Below are 17,080 nucleotides of genomic sequence, written 5' to 3'. Positions count from 1 at the left end.
ATTGTTTCGATAATTGTTCGTAATATTCGATCAATATCATGGTCCATTAGAATTAAATGTAATAGATAACACCAAGCTATAAATGACCAAATTAGATAGCTAATAAATTGTAAATCCGTTTGATACCAATAAAATATTGTAATTATATCAAGATTATATGCAATCAGACTTGATAATAATAATGGTGATAATAAACGTGCAAATGTTTTATTCAATAGTGCTAATTGTCGTATTTGTTCAAATATAATGGTCTGTTGTTGTTGTTGTTGTTGATTTTTTGGTCGTTGGCCACGAATCGTTGTCTTTCGTTGTCTTTTCAATGTAATAAGATAATCAATATGAAATGATTTCAATCTTTGTATGGTTGCATATTTAACATATGTATGAACAAACATTGGAAATGTATATGATTGATCCAAACAAAAGGCGATAAAATTTACAAATAAAAATTTTCTAATACTATCAGCATCGTTGAATTTATCATCATGAAATTCACCAATAAAAATCGCTATAATCGTTATGAATATAATAATCATTATGATTGATGAATGTTTCCATGAACTATAAACAATCATAAATGGTTTTTTGGCCATTAATTGGCCAATCATTGGTCCATAATAATATTGATAAATTACGTTGAATATCCATAATAATTGTGAATAAATTGCACAAAAAAATTTCAAAAATTTTTCCAAAAATTTTCCCTGTTTCAATTCAATTGTTGATACATCTGAATTCATTTCCAGTGATGATGATGATGATGATGATGATAATGACTGCCATGGTAATTGATTTTCTATAAATAATCCATAAATGACTATAAAATTTGCGATCAAATTTATCATTATATTTCGCCAATTTGATAGTCGTATTTGTTGTAATTGAATACCAAAATTTCTAAGTTCAAAAGAATTGTTAATTGTTTGTTTGTTTGTTTTTTTGATCAAAAATTAAAAAAAAAGAAAAATTTCTTCTTACCCACATATAATATGGATACAGTTGAGAAGATGATTCTTTTCCATAAAGTTATCATTATTATCCATCATCACCTATTATCAATCTTGTATGACTTGTGATCTATTTGAAATGTGGCCATGTTCTTTGTAATGGAAATCTGTAGCCAAAAAAAAAAAAAAATTCATTTGTCTGGCGTTTTGTTGCTGTAGGTATCGATTTCGTAAAATGTAAATGTGAATTGAATAAAATCGATAATTGTAATGGATAAATTCACAATGTTTGTAATGATAATATTATAAATGATATGGTGAATAAACATGAATCGAATAGAAATACAAAATCAATACGGCAAATATTGAATAGATTAATATGAAAATCATCCAAATATTGATAATAGAATTCAATCGAACGTACATTTCGACTACAATAAAAACTTTTCATTAATCCACTATTCGAAAAATGGTGACAATTAATCTGTCGATATTGATGACATTGGCCACAACATTTTAATTGACTATTGTTAATATTTTTGATAATGTTTTCCAATAATTCATCGATTCTTTTATCCAGATATAAAACAAAAGCAAGATAATTCCAAAATGATGACAATAATAAAAATTCTAGCAGAAATTTTTTTCGTTTTTTTACCAAAAAAAACAATGTTATAATATCCAAATTGAATGATATTACACAGAATAATAATAATGGTGATAACATTTGTGAAAAATAACGATTAATCGTGGCCAATTGTTTTATTTTCATACATTCATTCCAATTCATATTGATTTGATTCGTGATGGATTTCAATGATACAATTGTTGCATATTTAACATAGGTCATTATTATCAATGGCATCAAAAATGAATGATTAATACAATAGGCAATGAATGCGAAACAAAAATTTTCAAATATATTCAATCTGGATCCAAAAAATATTATAGAAAATTCTTGTAATGATGCTGGTGCCATTATTGTCAACGTTATTCCATAAACAATAAATAAATGACGTTTATGATGATAAATAGTAGTGAATATCGATGATGACATTGATCGTACAATTGAACGCATATAAATATATTGATAGATTGTAATCAATAACCATAATACTTGTTCATAATGATCAGAAAATATGAAAATAAATTTAATTAAACTTTTATAATCATTATTATTGAATGAATTTGTACTATTTTGCCATGTTAATTGATTATTCAAGAAAAATATAAAGAATATGATTCCATTAATGATCAAATTGATTATTACATTGATTATTGATGGCCAATTGGACCATCGTAATGGTTTCATTTGTGTGCCGGTATATCTATCGATGAAAAATTGTTTTTAATTTGAGTTTAAAAAAAAACATTTAAATTCACACATACCCAAGATTAATGAATAACCATTCGAGAAGGTAATTTTTTTCTTCATTTATTTCAATCATTTTTTCTCTTTGCTGGTTTGTGCCATTCAACATACGAATACGAATTTGCCAAAAATAAAATTGATCGATCCATTTATATGGAGAATTTCATCTAGTTAAAAGTAATGTCATTGATAAAAGTCGAAATAATTGAAATTAATTATGTTTATATTATTATATCTACAAATACACATGGTTTCGATGGAGAAAAGACAGAAAATGTATTCGTCATTATGTTGTTTTAATCAAATTCATAGCACTAATAACATTTGTGCATTTTAATTTGGTTTGTATTTTTATTATATAAATATAAATAAGAGTAGAGTTTAATCAATTTGTTACGAAATATTAAAAAAAATGGATGTAAATATTGAACAAAAATTAATCGATTGGTTCAATAATAAAATCGATCATTTCGAACATCATGATGATGAGTACCATAGGCAACTATTTCGATCCAATACATTTCAACATAAATGTGAAAAGATTTGGAATCAATTGAATAAATTACGAACGATTGTTGATGATACATTGAAAGTACAAAATAATAAACATCCATTATCATCATCATCATTGTTGGAATGGATTAAAATAGTATTGATACCGAATTATCGTTCATTATGGTTGAAAATTTTATTCAAATCATTTCTTCACTATCATGGTCATTATGATTATCACCATGATAATAATAATAATAATGGTGGTGAAAATTTAATACAAAAAATTTCCATCATATTTGATGATAATAGACAAAGATGTTCAAATTTGATTACAATGATTTATTGGCTTGATCACGCTCGATTAGAATTGACCGAAATGATTATTCATCCATGTCTATTTCGGCAATGGCCGCAAAGTTCAGAAAAAATTCTTGAACAATTTGCACGTATTACATTATATCCGGAACAATGGCAAAGGCTTAAATTTCGTTTAAAACAATTAGATTTTAAATTGGTACATTATGAACAACAATTTCATCATTTAGATTTTCATATCAAACAATTATCTATTGATCTAGCCAATGGTGTTCGATTGGCACGTATTGTCCAGCTATTATTTCCGGAACGATTTTCAATAACATTATTATCACAAATGAAACCAGGTAAAGATGTGGCCAATGTCCGTTTATTATTTAAACAATGTCAACCTATTTTCAATCATTATGATAAGAAATTTGAATGGAATGCGGAAAATGCCGTTGCCATTGCCGGGAATTATCGACAACAAACATTGGAAACATTACAATCATTGATGCGTATCGAATTTAATTTATTAATCGAACAAAGATATTGTTATCATTTGAAAAAGATTGTCTTCATTCAACGATATATCCGTGGTAGAAATGAAACTCGAAAATTACGTGACGAATTTTTAAGTTTACGTCAAGCGGCTATTGTTGTTCAACGTCGTTATCGTGCAAAAATAGCCGCCAGGAAACAACGTTCGAATTATATCAGAATACGTGAGGCCACAATCACAATACAACGATGGTTTCGATGTCGTCGTAATATAATGATTTGTCGAAATTATATTAATAGATTCTTGAGCCGCCGACAACAAGCTGCTCAAAACATACAACGATTTTGGCGTGGTTATCGTTGTCGAAAACAAATTTATGATGAATATCCATTGCTTGGAATCATTTCAATCAATCTAAGCAATTTTAATCTCAAAACATTGATGACAATCGGTACAAAAACCGAAAAGATATTGAAACGAATGGAAAAATTGGCAAAAAATTCACTGATAACCAATCATCAAGGTATAGTTAAAATGATTTCCGATCAATTAATTGGAGATCTTATCGAACTATGCCATTACACGGATTGGTCATTGGAAATTCGTAATTCTCTTTTGCAACGATGGCAAAACATTATTCAATGGTGGATTGATCTACTCATACGAATGAATCGTAGTGAACAACATAAAATGTCTGCCATTTACATTGTTTCTATTCTTTTAAATCTTCAAAAAACTTCATCATCATTGACATACATAAAATCATCTGATCAATTAATGTCGGCATTAATTCATATAATGTATAATCATTTTAATCATCCATCATTATTGGCTGATTGTTTGCATTTAATCAATGGATTAATGGATTATAGCCACGATTTAGTGAAAAAATTATCAACCGATCCAAAATGGAAACGATTAACACAACGTATTGAAAGTCGTTATCTGCAGCCATTAAAAATGAACAACATTCTTGGGCAACAACAAACAACAACAATGATGGATATGGAACAATGTGATCAATGTCGAACAATACAGGCAATAATCAAAACAATAATGGGTAGATTATTATAATTTTAATTTCAAAAAAAAAACAATACAAAATGCAACAATTTGAAAATAATGATGATGATGATGACATCTGGTGATTACGTATTGAACAATTGATTGATTTGAACTTTTTTCTCTTCTACTTTTTCATGAATTTGGCGTTCAAGATATGGTGGTAGCTATAAGAATTTTTGAGAAAAAAAAATTAGAACAGAACAACAGAACAAACGAAATAAACATTACATGAAATAGAATTGGCTGAAGATTAATCAATAATTTCAATACAAATAATGAATTCTGTGTACGTTCCAGCTGTGTAGCCATTTCCATTGAGATCTCATTCACCAATTGACTAGAAACAGATGTCCGATGATGATCAATCGATGATTGTTTTGGTGATCCACCAACACCAACACCACCACCACCTGCTCCTTGTATTGGTGAACCAATCATCATCGATTCGATTGTTGTTGTTGTTGCTGTCGATATACTTGGCCGTTTTTGATTAACACCATTCATTGCTGGTGATGTTTGATTAGGATTGTTACGATTGTATGATAATGAACCACAATCAAAAAGATTGGCAGCCAATAATGTAGCAATACCATCCAAACTAATTAGATTATAATTCATAAATCTTACAACTTTATTCGAAAGTATCAATAATGCATTCAAACTATTTCGATGTGTATCATTCAATGTAAGCATTAATAGATTTAAAATCTTAATACTGACAAATATATTCGGAATTTTTGGTACCATTAGAAATATATCCATTAATTCATTTGTCAACAATGGTGGTGATAATCGTCTTATAAATAGCTTCAATAATGATGCAACATCATGAACATTATATCGTTCGAATATGGTATTGATTTCTTTGGAATTATCCGGTTTATTTAATTTATAATAATTCATATAAAGATCGGTTAATTCTTCTTCCAATTTCTTTTGATTTTATCATCACAATTGATGATACCATGGTTATGTCAAAATAGAATAATATAAAATCATTATAATGATGAAAATAGAATCGAATGTTTTTTTTTCTTTTGTCTTGTTTAGCTACTACTTACATTCAAACGATTTTTTGTTCCTGGAACACGAAATATTCCCTCCTCTTGTACACCATTATCACCAAGATAATCAATCATCTAAGAAATGAAAAATGAAAATAACATCATAAAAATACATATTATTATTATTATACTTACATGTTTCAAAATGGATGGTACATCAAGATCTTTTTTATTTCGTTCATTATCTCTTACATGTAATGTAGTAAGATTACCACCAAATATAATAATTGAACGATTTTCATTTTTACTTATTAATGATGGAAATGTTTTACGATTTTTTGAAAAATTTGGCATCGGTATAATATATGACGAGCTGTTGGTATCAGCGACAATATTTATTGATTCACAATTCATCGATAATGGTGATAATCGAAATAATTGTTGTTGCAATCGATTGACATCGGTTTGTAATACACGTAATGCTAATTCTTGTACAGTACCGGCAAGATTTTTAGTAAAATCTTCACAATATGTAAGACTTTGTTGTTGTTGAAATGCCAATTCCTATATGATCAGAATGAAAATGAAAAAAAAACAATGAAAAGAGATTTAAAAAAAGAGAAACTAAAGAAAAAATCCAGGATCCTTTTAGCCCAAAGAGGTAATATTTTGTTGTTTATTTTAAAAATTATAATTAATCGACCCATTCGATTGGAACAGGACAGGATTTGGAATCAACACTTATCGATCAACCGAAACAGACTGAGAGCTGTGTACCAGCGGTTGGTTTGCCGATCGATCAATAATAATTGTGATGATAATCAGAAAAAGGGAATACAAGAAAATAATATTACCTCTCACTCTCGTTACCAAATGATTCGTATCAAAATCATCATCAATGTGTGTGTGTGTGTGCGTGTGTGTTTATGTTACAATATTATCCCTTCCCTCTTCTTTGTCAAAATTTAAAAAAGTTTTCAGAACAACAATTAATTCATTGAAAACAAATCAAATCATCAAATGTAAATAGTAGTATAGCGTTGTTTGGTCTGAATGTAAGATCATTCACACACACACAAACACCTGTTAACAATTTATCTCACCAAATAATAATGATGATGATGATGATCTAATCGAATCGAAATATAACTACAAGTTGATTCACCTCGTCGTTTAATGAAGATGAATATTTTTCATTGATTATAAACTTATGAAAAATTCATTTATCGATTCAATGATGTGAACAACATATGCTATGTGTGCATGTGTGTGTGTGTGTGTGTGTTTAGCATTCAATCAATTTTCACTTCAATAATTCATTTTTTATATGTTTATCATGAATAATAATATTTGGCTATTTCGATTCTCCATAATATTTCTTTTATATACAATATTCTTATCATCAATTCATTTTGACATTATCAATGACGACAATCATCATCATCATCATCACCAACAACAACAACAACAACAACGTAGCCGAGAATATTTTCTTCTACCTACCGCTCAGGCTATGAAAAGTGATGAAATTCTTGTTGCAATATTAGCGGCTAAATTTCTTGGCCTTTTTCATAAAGATGGTGATTATAAACCTAAACCACCACCACCGCCACCACCACCGCCACCACCTCCGCCATTGTTTGCTCCACCCATTATTATTGGGTAAGTCTATTCCGTTTTGATTGTTTTATGTAATTTCTTGTTATCTCTATCCATTATTCACATCAAATAGTGGCCGTAAACGTTGTAAACCGAAAAAATGTTGCCGAAATCGTTTGCCAAAATTTTTAACCGAATCCTATACAATTGATGATGGTGATGATCTGGATGGATATGAAACCGATTTTGATGATAATTATGATGATGGTGACGATGGCGGTGGTGGTTATGAAGATATTGGTGTTGATATTAATGTTAGTGGCGGTGGTGGTGCTGCTGCTGCTATTGGTGGCTATGATGAATCATATGGAAAAAATTTTGGACAACCAAAATATCATCAAGTTCCAATAACCGATACGAATGAATATCGTTCACTTGAAATTAATAATGGAAATGCAAATCATCCACATGGTATGAGTGGAAATAATCATGGCCATAATAATAATCATGGCCATAATAATAATCATGGTCATAATAATAATTATGGACAACCACAACAACAAAAACGACAACAAATACAAGTGTATGCATCAGATGATCAACAATTATCATCACCTGGTAATGGTGAAGAATATAATACCGTTATGGAAAATGGTGGTGGAGTTTCCATGGTTGAAGAAGAAATACAACCAACATTTGATGATGATCCACAATTATCATTAGCAAGTAAAGATATAATAACAACAGCAAATGATAAGAAACGAAAAACATTTGGTGGATATTTAAAATCGAAATTTCGTGGCACGAAAAACACCATACTTGGAACAAACAGTAATTCTGATGATACAATTAAAATGGGAAAATCACGAATTAATGAGATTAATCAAAAGAAAAAATCAAAACAACCAAAACTTCGTCAACGAAAACAAAAATCTAAAAGTAGGAGCCGACATCGTCGTCGCCGACGAAGACAACGACAACGAAAAAAATCTAAATCTCGACGAAAACCAATTGAAGATGATAATGAACAAAAAATTATTCATTTAGGTGAGAAACCATCATCAAATCTAAATGATATGGAATATGGTGATGGCCAACAACAACAGGAAAATAGTGAAATTGACGAAGAAACCGAAACAGAAATGCCAACTAGTGATGATCAGATGAATGATGAAATTGATGATGCTGAACAACAACAACATATGGTTATGTCATTGGCTGATAATGATGAAACAACAATAACAACGACGACTGAAACGACACCATCAACAACGGAATTAGAAGCAACATCAAATGAAAAAGTAGTTATGAATTTTACTTATAATTCATTTGTACCAATGGATTCAACACAATGGAATCAACAAACGACACAAGGACAATTTCAACAACAACAACAAGAACGAAAATTAATGCCCGAAAATATTCGAAAATATCTTGATAGAATACGATTATGGAATAAACGAAAATTTAGTGAAAAACAAAAACCACCTCTTCAAAAAGAACATAACAAACAAGTACAACCACAAACATTTCCACTTCCAGTGCCAATGATACGGCCTATGAACATGTATCCAACAATGCAAAGACCACCTTATCCTCCTAATCTGGTTTTTCCTCCAATGCCACCACCACTTCCACCACCTCCACCACCACCGTTGATGATGATGAGACCACCACATTCAATGATTCCACATCCTTCACAACCATTAATACCACCACCACCACCACCGCCACCAATGATATTGAATCCAGGACAAATTGTCGGTGAACAACATATTGTCTATCCGTTGTTAAGAAAATCCGATCATCAACCACAATCATCATCATCATCAATGCCACAACAATCACAGCAATCAAATTGAAAATCATTAACAAAATTCAACGAGAATATAATCCAAGGTAATCGTATTTTGTTTCGCCATGTTTTATGTGAGAACAACAAAACTAAAAAAAAAAACATTTTAACTAAAAAGAGAAAACATCCTTAATTCACAATTCAATCGATTGTAATTGTCATTTTTTTTTGGAAATCAAATCATTCGTTTGATTCAAGTGAAAAAAAAACATTTCAAACATTTGAATCTGATTCAATTTCGAAAATCAAAATATTCATCAATCGATTAATAAATGATGTGAGAATTATAAATTGAATTTTCTCTATCAAAAACTAAAAAAAATCAAGTTTTAAAATAGAATTTTTGACTCAAAGATAGACAGAAAGAGAGAGAAAAAAATAAGATGTAAGATTAAATTTCGGTCAATCGATCAATCGACAAATCATTTATTATATCAAATATAAGGTCATAATGATGATGAGAGGTTACAACCTAACTTCATCGAAATATAACCAATAATGATGATAATGTATCAACTACCATCATTCAATACTTTTGTGACAATGGTCATTGTTATCACTATCCACAATGACATTATATTATTCTGGTCAAATTCTGATCATCATATCAACACCATCACCAATATACAAGCATTTCCATTGAAAAAATTATTAAAATTTCAATTAAAACAAATAAAAGAACAGAATAAAGCAAAAAAATTTGGTTTAAAAAAAGTGAAATATTTAAATGTTGAAGAACATCATCAACATATCTATTTGAATGATTATATTCTACCTAAACAACCACGGCCATCACAATATAAGCCAAAACTACCGGAAAAGAAAACAACGACGACGACCACGACACCTAAACCAACGACGCCAAAATATGTTCAACCAATAGCAGCTATACCGGTATATGTTCCACAGCAACTACATTATCCAACAGATTATTATGGCGACCACAAATCAACATATGAACATCCATATGGATCTATTTATTCAAATTATGATTATGATGATGACGATGATGATGATGATGATTATCATCATAATAATTGTAACATGAATGAATATGGTAAACATTATGATGATAATCATGGTGGTAATGCTTATGATCAACATTATAAATTACATGACATGTATGATGGAATAGCACCACCATCATCGATTCGACGACAATATTCAACAAATCCATATGACAACCATATGACCAATATCAGATATCATCCATCAATACATCGTTGTTATCGTTTATCATTATCACCATTATGGCATTATTTTCATGGTAAAAAATAATGATTAAAATATAAAAAGAAATTCGACAAAAAAAGAAGAAAAGAAATTGTCAACTCTGTTGAAAAGCAATTGAATTAGATGATGATGAATATTTGATTGGTTGATTAAATAATTGAAAAGATAGAGAGAAAAACAAAAAAAAAATTTAATTAATTAATTATATTGTCTACCACTTTCAATCATCATCATCATCATTTTTTAATTGAATAAAATTATTGTTATCACTGTTTTTTTTTTGTTTGTTTGTTTTGTGTGATAAACACTTCCGCATGTGTGTGCGTAAAAGAAATTTTGCTTAAAAAACATTGATATCGATCTTCATCTGAAAAATTCTATTCATTATTTCTGATCAAAACAAAAAACAAAAAAAAAAAAAAAAACAAATTTGAAAGCAAGCTAGCCAGCCAGTTAGTTTCATTCATGTTTTTTTTTTATTTTGTTCATTTCATTGTTGTTGTCAATGTTGTTTTTCGTATGGGAATTTTCTCTCTTTGTAATAGACAATTACATTCAAAAACAACAACAACAACAACAATGACAACAACAACAACAATGACAACAACAACAACAACAACACGACAAAAACAATATCGAAAATGATTTGCTCTGAAAATGATATAAGAATGCAAATAAAAATCACTAAAGAGGTAATACTGTATTATGCGTGTGTGTGTATAGATTGTTGACAATTAGTTATGGAAATGATAAATTGATGAAGAGAACAAAAACTCGTGTGATCTGTTAATAAAAACAAAAACACATCGATTGATTGGTCGGTCAATCGATGTGTGTGTGTGTGTGTTTGTATGTAGACCACATCACATCATCATCATTTATTATCATTGGGACCATTTACCACAGACAATTATAATTTAAAAAAAAAATTTCCCCTGAAATCAAATATTGACATTTTTTACTAACACTTGTTGCTGTTGTTGTTGTTTGAAATTTAAAGATTCGGTTGACAAATTTGGCACTTTTTTTCAGCACGCGTATATGTGTGTGTGTGCGTGTTTTACGTTATAGGAACAAAAAAAAGATGAACCAAAATGTGACATCTTTATATATTGATGTGTGTGTGTGTGTGTGTGTGTCGATGGATCATTCGATTCGATTCGATTCAGGTCAATCAAACATTGGCTCTTCTTCTTAATTTTGACCACCGGACAATCCTTCTATCTCTATTCCGATTGTGGAAATGTTGATTTTGTTTTTTTTTTTGTTTTGGTCTGGATCGATTGGTCAATCACAAAATTCATTCCGGGTATATAAAAAGACGCATGATTAGGACAAAAATTCAAAGTCAGAAGTTTAGTTCAATGATTGTGATATTCTTCTATTATCATCAACATTCATCATCAATGGATTTTTGGGAAATGTAGATCATTTTGAATCAATCAATAATAAAAACCAGTGATCAATCGTATACATCGATTACAAAAAAAAGTGTGTAGCGTATTTATTAAAAGTGACCATTATATTAACCACCTATGTTAGCCATGACATCTATACGTCCATTATTCTTTCTATTCATCAACATTATCATCATCATATTATTATTGAGCCATATAATTCCACAATCAAATCATTTAGTTGATGCAAAATTGGCTAAATTGAAAGTGATGAAAAAATTATTGAAAGCAAAATTGCTAATAAAACCATTGATTAAATCGGGTATTATACGTGCACCAATGTTTCATTTTGTAATGCCAATGATGATGTCATCGACATTGAAATCATGGAGTCAGGCTGCTACATCCGGTGTTATGGCTGCTAGTAGTAGTGGTGGTGGTGGAAGTGGCGGTGGTGGTGGTGCTGCTGCTGGTATTTCCAGTAGTTTAAGTGAAATCGGAAGTTCTTTAGGCCTTGGTTCATCAGGCGGTAATAAATTTTTAAATAATTTACAAAAAATTCCATTCTTAAGAGGAAAAGGTAGTGCAAAAGCTTCAAGTGGTAATGGTGGTGGTGGTGGCAATGGTGGTGGCGGTGGTGGTGGTAGTGGGGAAGTCTCCCCACAATACATTGTTGATATGAATCAATTTTCCAAAAATATGGCCAACTTACCTGAAACGTATGGACGTTTTTTAAAAAATCTTATTGTACAAAATGAAGACGCAAATGTTGGTACTGGTGGTGGTGGTGGTGGGGGTGGTAATAGTGATGAAAACGGGAATGGCGGTATTATGTCTGCAAAATTGCAACAAATGTTTAATAATTGTCTTCAACAACAATTACAACAACAACAGCAACAACAACAACAACCACAACAACAACAAAAGCAATCGCAGAACATATTCCGTAAATATATGGCCAAACAACAATCGAACAATCGTAAAAATCGATTATTGAGTAATCAATGTGTGTATCCGGCAACGCCCACCGTACAGTACGTATTATTTGAATAGTTATTCTATTTACATTGAATCGAATGATTTGAATTTATTATTATTTTATTTAGATGTCGAACATCAAATGAATGTATACCATCATCATCAATGCCGAATTTAGTACCACATGAAACGGAAACAGAAATGGCTATTATTGATGCACCGGTTATTGTTGATAATGATGATAATGCTGCTGTTGCAGCAGCAGCAGAATTGTTTAGTAATAATAATAATATTCCACAAAATCAATACATTGATTTTGTTGGTAATAATGGTGAAATATTAACGCAACAATTACCATCTCAATATGAAGAAATATCATCAGTTATGACCGGAGGTGGTAACGGTGTTGGATCATTGAATGAAATAGAAATTCTATCACCACCATTGTCTCAACAATCTCGATCATATCAATATTCAAATAAACAACAACAACAGCACAGTGGTTATCATTATTCTCATCCTCATCATCATCATCATCATCATCATAATCAACAAGAATCACCAATTATTCAACCGGAACGATATGAGGTATCTGATCGAATTACAACATCAAGAAATGAACAACATCATCATAGTAATAATTATTATGATGCTAATAATCAAAAACAAAGTCATCGAAAATTATTAGAATCACAACAAAAACAAAATATGAATTCAAATAATCATCATCATTATAGTAGTAGCAGTAATAATAATAGCTACAATGAAAATCATCATCAGCCATTAATATCTGGACAATTACAATCATTCAGGCTGTCATCGGAAAATCGTAATTATTGAAATAAATCAATCAATCAAAAAAAAAACAAACAAACACCAATATTGAATCAATGATTATCACGGTATCATCAATTTGAATTTGTTTCAAATTCTTGTCATTCAAAAAAAATAATCATCCATTTTCTTGCAAATAATAATCTCATAATCATCTTAATAATAATAAATATGGTCATCATATGTATTGTCATCCTCTTTCATCATTGCTCATCTCATACATCATCATCTTTAAGTTCTTTAATTGTCTACTACTACTACTACATTGTCTCCAAATGTGTCATTAGTCATTATCATCATCATCATCATCATCATCATAAAATAGTCGTTCCAAAAAAAAAAAAAAAAAAAATCCAAATTCAATTAATCTCTCTTTGTCTTTGCGTTTTTCATAATTATTATGTCATTTTAAATTGGTCAAATCCATTGAAATATGTATTATGTAAATTTTAACATTTCAATGTCTTTTTCTACTTTTTTTCGCAATTTTTTTTTTTGAAAAAAAATCATGTCATCATTATCACACCCATATATTTAAAATTTAAAAAAAATATGTGTCAAACTTACAATTAAATATTTATGATTACGATTAATAAATTGAACGCCAAAATCTTCATATATCAATGATGCTTGTTCCATTAAAAATTGATTTGTCGGCATTTTGGATGATTTTGATTGATCAGTTTTTTGTTGATGGGCATGGTTGCTCTTGTTGTTGTTGTTGTTGTTGTTGATATTGATGATCGATGATGGAAATTCTTCCTTACGTACTGGTATTGGTTCCAATAATTGATAAATAATTGGTTGCCGATGTTTACCACGTTGTGCTTTACGATATGATGCATTGTATTTAAAATATTTTATACGTACTGAACGACCATCATTATTGGAAACATGATTAGAAATTGATGATGATCGAGGTCCATTACCAATGAAAAAACGTCTTAAACGATCTTGAAAACGATGTTTAAATTTTGTCTTGTTATTATTATTATTTTCATTATTCAAATTCATTGATGATGATGATGATGATCCACAATCAATTGCATCCAATATATTTGGTGTTGATCGCGATAATAATGATGCATTTTTTAGTTGCATCGATGATAATCGATTGTCTCGTTCATCATCATCATCTGTATCAGTATCATCATTATTATTATTATTTTCAAATTGGCCACTATCATCATTGATTAATTGTCGTTGTTTTCGTTGTCGTGATGAATTAATTTTTTTATCAATTAATTGTTTCTGTTTTGGTGTTAAATGTATATCAATCTTTTTTATCGATGATGATGATGAATGATGATTATTCTGTAAAAATTCACGTGCATTTGAATTTAATTTCGATGAAATTCGTTTTTTTCCCATCAATTTTGATGATGATGTTTGCATTGAATTAACATCATCATCATTAATGGATGGTGATGAGACATTTGTTGCAGTTGTAATTATCATTCGATCGTTGTTGATACAAAGCTGTGGATTTTGTTGAAACGGTTGTTGTTGTTGTTGTTCCAAAGGATCTTCATTAATCACTGGCAATTTTTCAATTTCATTATCATCATCATCATCGCTATAATCATCATTTTTAAAAACATTCAACTTTTTAATAGTTTTGTTATCTATGGAAAAAAAGCAGAAAAATAAAAACTTATTAGAATATTCATATGGATGATGAATGAATGAATAATTTGTGTGTGTGTGTATCCGAATTTAGACAAAAATCATCATCAAACATAAACACACACAGAAAAATTCCCAATTTTGTCAACATGAAAAACTTTCAAGTAAAGTTTTCCCTTTTGAAAAAAAAATTTAATATAAACCAATGATATGTTTGTAGTCTTTTTTTTCGTCGTCTTGATTTCGTCTGATTCATGATTTCAACAACAACAACAACAAAAACGATGATTTCACATACACACACACACACACACATCATGTCATTGAACGGGATTGGCTTCATCATTATCCTAATGAAGCTCCCAATAAGTCTGTGTGTCTGTGTGTGTGTGTATGTCATGAATGTTGCATCCATTTAACCAATTTTTCTCTCTTTTTTTTTCTTTTATTCAAAATTTCAATAAAAAAATTTAATTTCTGCTGCTGCTGTTGCTTTTGTTGTTGTTGTGGTTTTGGCCTTATAATTTATTATTATTATCCCCCCTCTCCGTCCACACACTAAAACATTCGAATTTTGTTTGTTTGTTTTTTCTCAATTTTTTCAACAACAACAACAAAAAAAATTTAATTTATCTATAATGGAATGATATTTGAATTTTTTTGCTTGCTCATTGTCATGTTTGTGTGTGTGTGTGTTTGTTCGATGTAATGATTAACTTACCATCATTATCAATATCGAATACATTTAAATCAAGTGAATCAATACATATATCCACACCATCATCGTCATCATCATATGAACTATCATCATCGATATAGGTAATTCTAGCCAAATTATTTGCCGTATTGATTTTCATCGATGATGATGATGATGATGAATCAAACATTATTGTTGAATATGGACGTTGTTTTTGTTGTCGTCGAATTCCATCATTAAATCGTTTTTGAACACGTTGTTGTTGTTGTTGTTGCTGTATGTTGGCCTCATTATTTCGAGGTTGTTGTTGTTGTTGTTGTTGAAAAATGATTTTTGTATCCTTATTTTTCATGATGATATTATTATGGTTGATTGTCATTGATGATGATTGTGATATTAACATCGGTTGTTGTTGCTGTTATTGTTCTTGATGGTGGTTGTTTTTGTTGTTGACAATTTATTCACCGTATTTTGCATTATCATTGTCACAAAAAAAACACAATATCATATATATATATCAGGTGTGTGCGTGTAGAATATCCAATTTACACGCTATTTTTTTATGTGAGGGCGTTTGTTTGGTTTTTAACGAATTCCGAAATATAAAAAAAAACACTAATTCAAAAACTTTTTTTTCTCTTTAAAATAACATCCAAAAAAAACGACAATTTTTAAAGTCGAAATCCTGTTGTTGGTTACTCTCGATGATTGTTATTGTCGATGATGATGATGATGTTGATGATGATGTTGATTATTACGGAATGTCACCACATTGATTATCATATCAATATAATGATGATGGTGATTACCGTTGGCCATATATAGATACAATAGATATGTACAATAATCAATGATAATGATAATATTTTTGTTGTTGTTGTTGTATGGATCAATGAATGAATGGATGGATGATATATTTCATTATTTAATTTACAATGACAAAATTGATTAAATTTTCCCTATGGTAACCCCAATAAAACAATAACAACAAAGATTTTATCATTTGAAAAAAAAAACAAAATAAAATAGCCAACAGGGCAATATATTGCCAATAAATAATTGTCGTTGTTGTTTCATGGTCCTCGATTTTTTTTTCTGTTTGTTTGTTTGTTTGTTACTGGTTGTAAATAATCAATCAATACGATATGATGGACACGATACCTACAACGTTGACGATGC

At 29.7% G+C, this 17,080-nt stretch overlaps 4 protein-coding genes across 4 annotated transcripts; 2 read left to right on the top strand and 2 right to left on the bottom strand.

Moving 5' to 3' along the window:
- Nucleotides 1-1,192: 1,192 nt before the first annotated feature.
- Nucleotides 1,193-2,467, bottom strand: LOC124490292 (uncharacterized). Its single transcript, XM_075730673.1, has 2 exons — nt 2,337-2,467; nt 1,193-2,275 (listed from the first exon to the last, which is right to left on the bottom strand). The coding sequence occupies exons 1-2, from the start codon at nt 2,426-2,428 to the stop codon at nt 1,228-1,230; spliced, it is 1,140 nt and encodes a 379-aa protein (XP_075586788.1). The 5' UTR covers nt 2,429-2,467; the 3' UTR covers nt 1,193-1,227.
- Nucleotides 2,468-2,726: 259 nt separating this feature from the next.
- LOC124490178 (uncharacterized) lies at nt 2,727-4,687 on the top strand. The gene has a single exon (XM_047052638.2). The coding sequence runs from the start codon at nt 2,732-2,734 to the stop codon at nt 4,685-4,687; it is 1,956 nt and encodes a 651-aa protein (XP_046908594.2). The 5' UTR covers nt 2,727-2,731.
- Nucleotides 4,675-16,709, bottom strand: LOC124490177 (uncharacterized). Its single transcript, XM_047052637.2, has 6 exons — nt 15,926-16,709; nt 14,146-15,203; nt 5,878-6,246; nt 5,740-5,817; nt 4,907-5,611; nt 4,675-4,842 (listed from the first exon to the last, which is right to left on the bottom strand). Exons 1-6 carry the CDS (start codon nt 16,302-16,304, stop codon nt 4,762-4,764), a joined length of 2,670 nt encoding a protein of 889 aa, XP_046908593.2. The 5' UTR covers nt 16,305-16,709; the 3' UTR covers nt 4,675-4,761.
- Nucleotides 6,791-9,231, top strand: LOC142597495 (uncharacterized). The gene is made up of 2 exons (XM_075730672.1): nt 6,791-7,344; nt 7,415-9,231. The coding sequence occupies exons 1-2, from the start codon at nt 7,010-7,012 to the stop codon at nt 9,141-9,143; spliced, it is 2,064 nt and encodes a 687-aa protein (XP_075586787.1). The 5' UTR covers nt 6,791-7,009; the 3' UTR covers nt 9,144-9,231.
- Nucleotides 16,710-17,080: the final 371 nt, after the last annotated feature.

This window comes from Dermatophagoides farinae, chromosome 4 (assembly GCF_024713945.1).
Source record: "Dermatophagoides farinae isolate YC_2012a chromosome 4, ASM2471394v1, whole genome shotgun sequence".
In the NCBI taxonomy this organism is placed as follows: domain Eukaryota; kingdom Metazoa; phylum Arthropoda; class Arachnida; order Sarcoptiformes; family Pyroglyphidae; genus Dermatophagoides; species Dermatophagoides farinae.
This window is presented reverse-complemented; position numbering and strand designations above follow the sequence as displayed.

Bases quoted from the DNA above. Each gene is read 5' to 3' on its own strand.
- LOC124490292 (XM_075730673.1), bottom strand. From the start codon at position 2,428: ATGTTGAATGGCACAAACCAGCAAAGAGAAAAAATGATTGAAATAAAT. The intron at 2,276-2,336 runs GTATGTGTGAAT...TTTCATCGATAG, and splicing joins TGGTTATTCATTAATCTTGG to ATATACCGGCACACAAATGA.
- LOC124490178 (XM_047052638.2), top strand. From the start codon at position 2,732: ATGGATGTAAATATTGAACAAAAATTAATCGATTGGTTCAATAATAAA.
- LOC142597495 (XM_075730672.1), top strand. From the start codon at position 7,010: ATGTTTATCATGAATAATAATATTTGGCTATTTCGATTCTCCATAATA. The intron at 7,345-7,414 runs GTAAGTCTATTC...CACATCAAATAG, and splicing joins GCTCCACCCATTATTATTGG to TGGCCGTAAACGTTGTAAAC.
- LOC124490177 (XM_047052637.2), bottom strand. From the start codon at position 16,304: ATGTTAATATCACAATCATCATCAATGACAATCAACCATAATAATATC. The intron at 5,818-5,877 runs GTAAGTATAATA...TTCATTTCTTAG, and splicing joins TACCATCCATTTTGAAACAT to ATGATTGATTATCTTGGTGA. The intron at 4,843-4,906 runs GTAATGTTTATT...AAATTCTTATAG, and splicing joins TTCAGCCAATTCTATTTCAT to CTACCACCATATCTTGAACG.